Source organism: Cervus canadensis, chromosome 4 (genome assembly GCF_019320065.1).
Source record: "Cervus canadensis isolate Bull #8, Minnesota chromosome 4, ASM1932006v1, whole genome shotgun sequence".
In the NCBI taxonomy this organism is placed as follows: domain Eukaryota; kingdom Metazoa; phylum Chordata; class Mammalia; order Artiodactyla; family Cervidae; genus Cervus; species Cervus canadensis.
The window spans coordinates 16211719-16224611 of NC_057389.1; the positions used below are offsets into that span (position 1 = coordinate 16211719).

General features: G+C 39.4%; 1 protein-coding gene across 10 annotated transcripts in view; it reads left to right on the forward strand.

The window, feature by feature from the left end:
- Positions 1-12893, forward strand: part of MCTP1 (multiple C2 and transmembrane domain containing 1) — a 558463-nt gene that overhangs the window by 479176 nt on the left and 66394 nt on the right. For all 10 annotated transcript variants that reach the window (XM_043464644.1, XM_043464640.1, XM_043464643.1 and 7 more), the window contains one exon: positions 2621-2674. In XM_043464644.1, the coding sequence (XP_043320579.1) occupies positions 2621-2674 (54 nt within the window). The remainder of the gene's footprint in view (positions 1-2620; positions 2675-12893) is intronic.

Here is a 12893-nt window from a genome sequence, read left to right on the forward strand (position 1 = left end):
TAAATATCCATGCTTTCTCTTGCCTGGCAAATCTTTGAAAACACTTTGAATATTTGTTTTTATTAATCTCCATCATTGATTAGACGTCTTTGCAGGTGAGCTAGTTGAGTTCTGTGAAATTAATGATAGACCTTCAACCAGCTGTTCAAAGATATGAAGCATAGATTATGTATTTTTCAGTTCAGTCGATCAACAAATATTTCTTGAACACTTATTACAAACTGCTAGGCACAATCTGACACCATTTTGCCTTCCTTGCATCTGTAGTATGATGTGATAATTACTGAAGAGGAAAGACATATAATAGTCTTAAAAATAACCATCTAAAATATTGTTTGATTTTTAATGTACAAGAATAAAAGTATATTAATTTCATATTTCATATGTGACTATATGGGTAATCTTAGGGAAAATTACTTAATCTGATTTATATCAAATAATCATATTGTATACCTCAACATATATAGTTTTTTTAAAAAATAGGTAATGACCAACCTTTAAAAATTACTTAATATAAACCTGAAATTTGAAACATCATTTTATTAGAGTTACAAATTTATAATCATTAAAAAGATCATGGAAGGGTTAGATCAGTCCTTCTCTTGTTTTCCTTTTCCTCCCCCATCCTTTCTTTTTTTTTTTAAAATTTTTTTGGTTTTTGAACTGGGCAGAGTTTAAGAGCTGGCTGTGCTATCCCACAACCTGAGTTTGAATTCTGGTTTAGCTACTTGGTGTTTGGTGGATTCTTTTGATGTAACATAATGTCCTGAAATACCGCAACTTCTTTTCCTGCATCAGCCTCCCTCACAAAGGGCCCAGTTTGGAATAGCCTGGCATACAGCACCTCAGTTGTACATGGTCACTGTTGTTGCCTATGTGTGTACGATATTCATGCTTCAAATTTTCAGGAAATTAAAAGGAAACATGAAAGGCTATCTGATATCCCCCATTTAAATTCTGTTGGATTATAAGCCTCTTGAGGGCTGAAATGAAGTATCTGTGTTATCCATCTTTGTATTTCCACAATCACTAGTACCATATGCCTTGGACAAGGGCATTTGTAATAAATGCTCATGGCGTGACTGAGTATAGTTAGAATGTCAAGAGCCCTTCATTCTTGCTGAGGTTGAATTGCTTTAGATGTTCCCAAAATTAGTGTAAACTCTCACCCGATACTGGAAACAGCACACTGTGTTACTCTGGTTCTTTTGAAATGCTGAATGTCCAAAGGAAAGGCCGTTTAACAGAAAATTTAAAGTATGACAGTAAATTAGGAACAGTTTCCCAGTTTGTCAAATGCTTTTCGTTATATCTTAGTTCATGAGAACTAGAAGTTTGTGTTTAGGCTCTTCTTTTAAATCAGTGCCTGCTTTTAAAATATTTGAGAAAAATTATTAGAATAACTAATGGTCCTGATATGTTACTTCAGTCTACGTAACTCTGTTTAGTAAGTCTTCGTTATTGAAATTTTCATTCATAGCATATTCTTGTGTCTGTTATAAAGCCACAGGAAAGAAGAGTTAGCTACCTCTGTCTTCTAAAGTTGTGAGTTTTGGAGAAAGGTTTAAAAATATTTGATGATCATGATTTTGTTGAATTTATTCAGAGAGAAAGATATTGGATAAAAATATATAAGCACCACAAGAATTAAAAGTTATATTAAATGGCATAAATGCAATCATAAGTTGGCACATAGCTGAACAATAACTCCCCTCAAAGTTGTAAAATTTTTGGTTTCCATGAAGTGTGTATATATAAAAACATAATAAAACACCTGGAATGGGGTGAAGTCTCATTTGTAATGCCTGCAGTTATATATTGATCCAGGCAAGGGGAAATTATTTGGCAAATCCAAAATGACTATTTCATTCTGCTGAAGTAGATAAACCAGGAGCCATTAAAAAATATATGTATGCATATCTGTCCTTATGGGCTATATATACGTGTTATACACACTTGATTATTGAATGCATTTCTTATTTTCTTTCAATAGTAATGTCCATTCTCATAACATAATCCATGTGTAAAATCACAGAGAATGAACATTAGAGTTGCAGATAATCCACAAAAGGAACAAGTAATTCAGACATAGTCAAGAGTTGACATTTATTCATCAGAATTCAAATTGGAGCCATGAAAGATATTGTTAGTTTTATGCCATAGATCACTAGCATGAATCAATGAACTGACAATTTTTTATCTTAGGGTTTGGTGACAAGTAAATTAGAAATAGCAGAGCTGTACTCTGCTTAGTTATCTAGCTCCAAATTTAAAGGGCCTAATTAATATAGACAGTGGAGTAGGTGAAAAAGAAAAGAAATCTCCTGATTTAAAGCATCCTTCAAATTAGTGTTGGTTTACCTTATGCATAGTTCCAATTCTTTAAGTCGTCACAGAACATTTCACACAAATAGGGTTCCCCTGACTGGGGACTTAGGTCCCTGGCGTTCATCAATTAAATGCGTAGCATTTTCCTAATCCCTGCCTCTAGATCAAATATTCCCTCTCAGTGCCTCTGTTTCAAATGTTAATAAAGTTTTCATTTCCAAAAGGTTCAAAATGACAGAACAAAATTGCCTCTCTTAAAAAGCATGAAAACGACTTCTGTTTCTGTCTGCAGGTAGTGGAGGACATGCTAGAGGACGAGGAAGAAGAAGATGACAAAGATGACAAGGTAATTATCTTTCCCAGCACTTGGGTACCTGGGGATGGGGAAATGTAGACATGACACTGTTTTCACAGACAGTTAAAAAAGGAGTTGAAGTGTTTTGAGTCCAGAAAATTGGACAGTGCTGTTTATCATCCTAACAATGCCACTGCATGTTGCAAAGAGGCAGAGAGGGCTATAAATCGTCTTCGCTTTTGTCCAGAGCTGGGTCAAATATTTTTCTGCCAGGAACAAAAAAAATAATAATAATAATTCAGCTTGTCTGGAACTTGATAGCTCTCACGAAGATAATGGCAGTGACAACTGTTTTTGAAGGGCAAAAATTTGTCCTATCTGGAGTATTACAAATCAGGCTACACTTTGGGGGAAGAGAGAAGTGAAAAAATAGCAGGCTGTGTGTGTTAAACTTGGATATCGTCATCTGTAATTTTCCAAGAATTGCTCAGCAAAAGAACACATGTGTACATAGGGCTCTGGAGGGCATTTGAATAATGCCAGTGCTCACTGCCCTGGTCTAGACTTGGAAACAGCCCTACGGTTCCTTGGCCTGGAAAGTCTGTGCAGAGAGGCTCGCGTGTCGATTGCTGGCTGGCTTGCGGATGGTGACCACAGTAAATAACAGCTGGTTTCTGGGACAGCTTGAATTGGTTGTCCCCTGGGGAAAGGGGACAAGTAGAGGGAGAAACCAGAATGATCTTGCCCCGCTGCAGCAGTACGTGGAGTCAGGAGGACAGCTTTCTATGTCAAGGAGACTATTGCTGATGGTTTATAGCATCATCTTTGGGCATTTCTGCATCTAAGACCTAAAAAGTCTTAGGGTGAGATTGGGAGGAGGGGTGAGAAAGAGCACTCATTTTGACCACATTGTTCAGCTTGTAAAGCCTGATTTTTGACCTACGCTGAATCTATCTGACTTCTGTTCTAGTGAAGCACTGAAATTTTTCGAAGGAAGAAGAAAAACAGTGTATCTTAATTTATGCCCTTGAACTTGGATTCCAGTAGAGATGTACACTTATATCCCAGTGTAAGAATTTGTGTGCTGGAAGCAAGCATTGGAAATGTCAGCAACAGCAACAAAAATTCTCAGTGATTAGTTAACTTCCTGAATGATTTTTTTCCTGACTAATATTCAATGCTAGAAGGAAAATAGAAACAGACACACATACACAAGCACACACATGTACCTTCTTTCTCCAAATGCATTCTTTCTCCCTTCTACTGCTATTTCAAACATTTTAAAATTGATAGCACTTTTAAGTGAAATGTTTCTTCTGGATATCATTTAGTCATTAGCAACATCATCAAGCATTAACAAAAATCTCCTTTCTGCAAAAACACATATGTGCTTCTTCCTAATGTTGAGTAACATGAGCATACACTCCTGGCAATAAATGATATGATTTATTGTTAAGGTCAGTTGTGGAGCTGTAGAGAGCTTATATTTTAACTCAGCACGCCAGCTCTGAATCATCATTCCTCTGCTGATAAACACTGAGCTGCCATCCATTTATGGCCATTTTTCCCTTGCTTGTTGCTGCTTTATTATTAAAGCCACCATAAAGATCCATCCTAGCAGCAAGTGTCTCCCAAGGAATGTTCATAAATGGAAACCCTTAGTGAAGTCTGGCACTTCAATGGCCCTGCTTGGAGTTGGCCTATATTTTTTTAGCCATTTTGTTGATATCCTATACATTAAGTTCCCTTTGTGGTCATTTTTTTAATAGAGAAGATGTTTGTGGAAAACCAGTAGCGTACCTGGTTAACCAGCTTACCAAAACATAGATGTCAAGTAGAAGGTGCGATGGTGGAAGGCAACTCAAATCTCTGGAGTGGCATCTATTGTTATGCGGTATTTGATTGTCTGAAATTGACACCTTGGTTCTAACACATTTTCAGATCTGGTTTACTAAGTTGACTAAAGTTTACTAAAGTGAGTGCTTAAATAACTCTATGAATTCACCTCTATTCTGCATAGGATGCCAAAAAGCAGTGGTGTTTTCCGTATGAAAAGATTGTGAGCTGATTTTCATAAATGCACCCCTTTATCTGAGTGATATATAAGAGGGTTTTGCTTTTATTCACTCATAACACAATTGGTAATATAAAAACCATATCTGAACGAGAAGAAAATCTCAAATGTAATAATTTACAATAGACTTTTTGGGACTTCAATAATAGGAGGAAGAATCTTAGAATGGAAATCTTATATTCTGGAAGTATAAAGTTTTTACTGGTAAATGAAAATATGAAAGGATACCTCAAGTTTCTATTTACCAGCTTCTGTATCTCGGCTGACTCTCGCAGTGGTAAATGTTGTAAGTCTTGGCTATCAGAGTGTCTGAGCGGGAGAAGGGTAATTTCCTACTTTGAAAAATTCATTGGTTCCTCTCTTTAAAGTTTGTGTATAGAGTCATGCGTAATGGAGTTTCATGAGAAAACAAATGTGTTTTTTTGCCATACGAGCAGGTACTGACCGCTCACTCTCATTATCTCTCTGTTTTTTCATATGGTATAATAGTGGGGTCAGGTCAGTGGGTCCTCTTATAGGATAAAAGTAAAAAAGATTAATAAATGTGCCAAAGCCTCACTTTAATTGAACCTGAAGCATATGTTGCAAGTATGTAAAATATGTCCCAGATGTTTCACCAGGGCTAGTGTCTTGGCTTTCGTTGATTACCACCAGGCAGCTATTAGTCCTGTAACCTTTGGACTTGGGGGTAAATGGGGTATTACGTGGCACAGAATGGAAGCACCTGTTTTCCATTCAACAAAGACCCCTGGCAGGCTTCGCCTAAGCCCATCCATATGTTTTCACTTAGCAGATTGTTGGACGATTATGAAAAGTGTCTTTCTTTAGAGCCAGCATTGATATTAGTCACTCACAATGAGAGGACAAGTCACTGGCTACTTGACAAGGTCTGTGTGAGCAGAAACTGAAGTTGTTCACTTCTTTTGAGCTTGGAGTGTTCTCCTTCATCATAATTATATAGCTGGCATAGACACAGGTATAAGAGATTGAGGCAAAGATGATAATGGCCTAACATAATAGTTTTGTAATAGCTTTTCTTTAGTGCTGCGTTTAGCACCTGGGAAGACTTTGGGTAAAATTGGTAAAGGCAAAAAGTCATGATTTACCTAGATTCCCAGATCTTGAGATTTTTCCACATTATGGACTTTGAGTATCTTTTTGTGTGTGTGAACTCTTCCTTTTTATTAAAGCAGCTAGTCAGTGTTCAGATGAGGGTTTGTGGTGCTCACATTTATCCTTCATTCTAGAATCCATTGTCCACATTTGCGTAAATCTAAAGTTATGTGGCCTCTCTCTTAATCCAATTCCACGGTTTTCATAAAGGCAGAGAATATGGGTTTGAAATGGTGAGTCTCAGTTATGAATCACTGATTTGTTAATATTTCCACTTATATCTGCCTGTGAGGTAGCACCAGGTTAAGTGGTACTGGGGCCTGGGATTTTTCTTGATTTAAAAGTTAGAAAGACACCATATTGCATTCTTAGTTCCCTTTGTGGTAAGGCATTCTTTCAGCCATCAACCACAAAGTCACAGTGTGATTTTCTTACCTGATACCAAATCCTGCCTTTGTGGTTAATAGAATATCTTAGCAAATAAGGCTTAGATAAATTACCTATGTGGAACTATCAACAAACTATATAATCGGGCTTTTCACCATGTTTTGCATAATAATACAGTGGTCAGTCTGCATAATCCTGACATCTAATTAATGAAGACCAGCTTTCTGTTTCGTAGCTTTAACGGTTTAGGCATGCTTTCCATGGTGCGTCCTACCCTTGTAATGGGATCCACCTGCAGTATCAGGAAGCAGAAGATAGACTGCAGGTTTCCTCAGGAAAAGCATGGATCCAAATGCGTGGCATTCTAGAAATGTTTATCGATAAAAGATATTTAAATGTTCAGACGTGTATGCTTACATTGCTTCTCTTTTTTTCTTCAGCCATGATGTCAGGGTTACTGTGTTTCAAGATAACTAGTTGGAATCAAGGAAACGTATCTGAGTTACTTCAAAACACAGATTGTTCACTTTAATTCTCAAAATCTGTGTTTTCTGGCTTAATTCTGCAGCCCTACATGTATATAACATACCCAAGATGAGTACATCTCTGCATCTCAAATCACCCGTGAGGGGGAAGGGAAGAGATCACTCTGATAAGTGGTATGAGAACAAGATTGTAATCTGACAAAACGGCATTTTCTAGTTATAGTCAGTGAAATAACTTCATGGTGGGAAAACAGATCAAAGCTTTGGAGAAACGCAGAAAAAGAGGAGACCAAAAAAAAATTCCTATTTTATGTTTAACTGAAATACCATTGCATTAGCTTATTGGTATTATTAGTATTTTATGTGTACGTATTGTTAATTTTATTTAGTATTTTTTAAATTTATTAGTAGTATGCTATTAGTGGTATTATTAGTATTGTTAGTATTATTGCTTCATAACAATTATCACAAACTTAGAGGCTTTTTAAAAAATTTTTAAATATTTATTTACTAAGGCTAGCAATAGTCCATTGTAAAATATTAAAATAAGATTTCTGGGTTTTTTAATATTTTTATTGGAGTATAGTTAATTTATAATGTGTTAGTTTCAGGTGTAGAGCAGAATGGTTCAGTTATACATAAACATATATTCATTCCTTTTTAGGTTCTTTTCTCATATAGGTTATTCACAGAATCTTGAGTAGAGTTCCCTGTGCTATACAGTAGGTCCTTGTGAGTTAGCTCAGCTCAGTTGCTCAGTCGTGTCCAATTCTTTGCGACCCCAAGGACGGCAGCATACCGGGCCTCCCTTTCCATCACCAACTCCCGGAACTTGTTCAAACCCGTGTCCATCGAGTCGGTGACGCCATCCAACCATCTGTCGTCCCCTTCTCCTCCTGCCTTCAATCTTTCCCAGCATCAGGGTCTTTTCCATTGAGTCAGTTCACATCAGCTGGCCAAAGTATTTGAGTTTCAGCTTCATCATCAGTCCTTCCAATGACTATTCACGACTGATTTCCTTTAGGATGGACTGGTTGGATCTCCTTGCAGTCCAAGGGACTCAAGAGTCTTCTCCAACACCACAGTTCAAAAGCATCAATTATTCAGTGCTCAGCTTTCTTTATGGTCCGACTCATCACATCACATATGTATGAGGTAGATAACACGTGAGTTATCTACTTTATGCATAGATAGTGTGTGTGCGTGTATTTATCCCTGTCCTCCTTGTTTCCCCTTTGGCAAGTTTGTCTTTGGTATCTGTAAGTCTGTTTCTGTTTTATAAATATGTTCATTTGTATCTTTTTAAATTAGATTCCACATATGAGTGCTTTCATATGCTACTTGTCTTTGATTTACTTCACTTAGTATGATAATCTCTAGGTCCATCTATGTTGCTGCAAATGGCATTATTTCATTTTTTTAATGGATGAGTAATATTACATTATATACATGTACACATCTCCCTTATCCACTCCTCTGTCAATGGACATTTAGGAAGCTTCCATTTCTTGGCTATTGTAAATAGTGCTGCAATGAACATCCTTTCAGATCATGGTTTTCTCTGGATGTGTGCCCAGGAGTGAGATTGCTGGATCATATAATAGTTCTATTTTAAGTTTTTTAAGAAACCTCCATTCTATTGTCCATAGGGGTTGTGCCAATTTACATTCCCACCAACAGTATAGGAGGGTTCCCTTTTCTCCACACCCTCTTCAGCATTTGTTGTTTTTAGACGTTTTGATGATGACCATTCTAACTAGGGTAAGGTAATACTTCATTGTAGTTGTTTTTTTTGGTTTTTTTAATTTAATTTTTTTTTCATTTATTTTTATTAGTTGGAGGCTAATTACTTCACAACATTGCAGTGGGTTTTGTCATACATTGACATGAATCAGCCATGGAGTTACATGTGTTCCCCATCCTGATCCCCCCTCCCACCTCCCTCTCCACCTGATTCCTCTGGGTCTTCCCAGTGCACCAGGCCTGAGCACTTGTCTCATGCATCCAACCTGGGCTGGTGATCTGTTTCCCTATAGATAATATACATGTTTCGATGCTGTTCTCTCGAAACATCCCACCGTCACCTTCTCCCACAGAGTCCAAAAGTCTGTTCTGTACATCTGTGTCTCTTTTTCTGTTTTGCGTATAGGGTTATCATTACCATCTTTCTAAATTCCATATATATGTGTTAGTATGCTGTAATGATCTTTATCTTTCTGGCTTACTTCACTCTGTATAATGGGCTCCAGTTTCATCCATCTCATTAGAACTGATTCAAATGAATTCTTTTTAATGGCTGAGTAATATTCCATGGTGTATATGTACCACAGCTTCCTTATCCATTCATCTGCTGATGGGCATCTCATTGTAGTTTTGATTTGCATTTCTCTGGTACTTAGTGATGTTGAGTATCTTTTCATGTGCTTTTTGGCTATCTGTATGTCTTTGTTGGAGGAATGTCTATTTAGATCTTCTGCCTATTTGTTTTATTGAATTGTTTGTTTTTTTGACATAGAGCTACATGAGCTGTTTCTATATTTTGGAGATTAATCTGTTGACAGTTGCTTCATTTGTGAATATTTTCTCCCATTTGTGTGTTGTCTTTTCATTTTGTTAATGGTTTCCTTTGTTGTGCAGAAGCTTTTAAGTTTAACTAGGTCTTACTTATTTATTTTGTTTTTATTTTCATTATTCTAAGGAGGTGGCTCAAAAATTATATTGTTGCAATTTATGTCAAAGAGTTTTCTGCCTGTGTTTCCTTCTAATAGTTCTATAGTGTCTGGCCTTACATTTAGGTCTTTGATCTATTTCAAGTTTAGTTTTGTGTGTGGTGTTAGAAAATATTCTCATTTCATTCTTTTACAGTAGCTGTCCAGTTTTCCCAGCACCACTTATTGAAGAGATTATCTTTTCTCTATTGTATATTCCTGCCTCTATTGTCGTAGGTTAATTGACCAGTGTGTGGGTTTATTTCTGGCTACAACCATAAACGTTTATTAGCTCTCAGTTCAGTAGATCAGAAGCCCAGGTATGACTCAACTGGGTTCTCTGCTCAGTGTCACATTCAAAGTTTCAATCAAGCTGAATTCTTGTTTAGAGGCTCTGCAGAAAAATCCGCTTTCAAGCTCATTTAATTTGTTGGTAGAATTCAGTTCTTTGTAGAAACCCTTGTTTTCTTGCTGGCTCTCTGCTGCTAGTGTCCACTTGCCATGGCCTCACCCATCTTTATATCCATCAGTGGAGAACCTGCCTGTGTCAAATCTCTTTCACACTTCAAATATTTTTCTTTAAGAGCCCCATTGTTATTATGGGGTCACCTGATAAGGTCAGGTCCACCAAAGATAAAAAGATAAAAGATACTCTCCCTTTTAAAAGTCAACTGTAACATAACCTAATCATGACAATGACTATCCCATCATATTCCCAAATCCCCCTCATAAACAAAGGCATTATATAGGATTACATAGGCATTATAAAGGATTATACAGGACATATACACCAGGAGGTAGGAATCTTGATAGCCATCTTAGAATTCTGCCTAATACAACCATCTCGTCCCACCCATGCTCTAGAACAAACCTGGAGCAATTTCTGCATTCCTTGCTTTGCTACAACCTGATATAACTATCTTGCAGTAAACAAATTAGGAAATGCTGCCTGCCTGGACATAGCCTTTCAAAGATGATAGGAAACATCTTAGACCAGAGGTATAAACTGAGATATATTTTACAGTCATAATACAATATGTTCAGGTTCGATCCCTGGGTCAAGAAGATCCCCTGAAGGAGGAAATGGCAACCCACTCCAGTATTCTTGCCTGGAGAACCCATGGACAGAGGAGTCTGGCAGGCTACGGTCCATGGGGTTGCCGAGTCGGGCACGGCTGAGTGCACACATGCACACACACACACATACAATATGTTCCACTTGCTTATTATCTGATTCACCTCTGCTGTGAGGGATGGTTAGGAATGCAGAAAGCCTGTTGAGCTCTTTACCCTTGTTGCTTCCTCCTGGGGAGAAGAGCAAATAAGAATAAAATTGGCAAAAAGTGAGAAAGGGCCCATTCCTCCTGTTGGTGCCTGGACCCACGGAGCAGACAGACCCGTGACCGTGAGTTGGTAGGAACAGGCTCTCCTTCATCTAGAACTAAAGCAAGATTGAAACTGGAGGATTCCCAGGACAGGCAAAAGAAGGCTGCCTTGCTGCCCCGGAGCCGTCCATCTGGAGGGTGGGAGGCTTTCTGCCTGTGTGTGTGTGGTTCATGCCCCAACCCCAATGTGGGCCTCCTCAGGGGCTGCCTCTCTGCACAGCCCTTGGGTCAGAGTCCGTCCAGCACATCCGGCTGGCCCCTGGAGCCAGGCTCCAAGCCAAGGTGACCCTGACCAGGGCATCAGGGGAGATGTTCATGATGCCTGAGCTTTGATAGAGGGCATGGACCAGCATCCTTAGCAGGAGTCTGGGATTAGGGACCTCTAGCAGAGAAGGCAATGGCACCCCACTCCAGCACTCTTGTCTGGAAAATCCCATGGATGGAAGAGCCTGGTAGGCTACAGTCCATGGGGTTGCTAAGAGTCGGACACGACTGAGCGACTTCATTTTCACTTTTTACTTTCATGCGTTGGAGAAGGAAATGGCAACCCACTCCAGTGTTCTTGCCTGGAGAATCCCAGGGACAGAGGAGCCTGTTGGGCTGCCGTCTATGGGGTCGCACAGAGTTGGACATGACTGACGCGACTTAGCAGCAGCTGCAGCACCAGGGACACCCAGGCGTTTCTCATCCGAGGACTCCCTTGCGGGCCGCTGGGACCCCAGCAGTTTCATGAGACCTCCCTTCCTTTGAGCCCCTGACACTCAGCACATCCCAGTGCATCCTCTCCCTGCCTCTCCTAGTTTTAAAAAGAGGAAACTATGCTTCTAATACAAACTTAAGCGAAGCCAGGGCTAAACACTCAGGTTTCCAATATCGCATCTTTACCCTTCCTTAAGGTTTTCCAGGGGGAAAAAAAATCAGAATATAGATGCAAATGATCTCGGGGATGGTCTTTAGTAGCACAATCAGGGAACATACCATCCAAGCCAGCGAGGGGCTATGTACACCTCTGTTTCTTTTTCTTCTCACTATTCTCTTTCACTTTCAGCTCTTCCCCATCACACCAGCTGAGGGGCTGTGTGGTAGGCAAAATAATAGCCCCCCCAAGAGGTCCCTGCTAATCCCTAGAACCTGAGAATATGTTACACTGCATTGTAAAGGGGCATTAAGTGGCAGATGGACTGAAGGTTGCTAATCAGCTCACTTTGCAATAGGGAGCTAATCCTGGATTATCTGAGTGGGCCCAAAATAACAAGTGTCCTGAAAAGTGGAAGAGACCCTCAGAGTGGGTAGCAGCTGGCAGCCGCTTGTGCAGCTATGGCCAAAACCAGTGCTCAGAACCTTCCCAGCAAGAAGGAAGAGCTGCTGAATCATCTGGACCACCTGAAGGTGGAACTCTCCTAGCGGTACATCGCCAAAGTGACAGGCGACACGTGGTCCGAGCTGTCCATGAGTTCATTGCCCTTATTCTCACCGTCATTAACCAGACTCAGGAAGAAAACCTCAGGAAGTTCCATAAGCCCCAGGATCTGCTGCCCAAGAAAGTACACGCCCTGTACCCCAGGCTCAACAAGCACAAGGAGTTCTGAAGACCACGGAGAAGCTGCTGAAGAAGCAGCCCCAGCAGACACACCACCGTAGAAACAGTCAAGGCGGAGCACTGGCTTGAATAAAGCATACACTGAGTGGGAGTGTGGTGGGGTGGGGAGGGGCAGGGAGGGAAGCCGCTCTACTGGCTTTGAAGGTGGAGGAAGGGGCCATAACCCAAGGAATGTGGGCAGCCTTTAGAAACTGGAAAGGCCCCTAGACACTCCAGAAAGAAATGTGGCCTTGCTCACATCCTGATTTTAGCCCAGTGAGACCCATTTTCAACTTCTGAACTGCAGAATTGTTAAGATAATAAGCTTACTTTGTTTAAGCCACTAGGTTTAAGATAGTTTGTTACAGCAGCAATAGGAACTAACACTTCAAACTTCATTTTCTATACTTCTCAAAAAACAAAAAACAAAAAAAAAAAGAAAAATACTGCATTTCAAAGCCCTAAATCTGAGCTCCTAATTTTTCCTTATTATCTTAGTCCTACTGTGCTATATAAATATGGCTATATGATTTTTCATT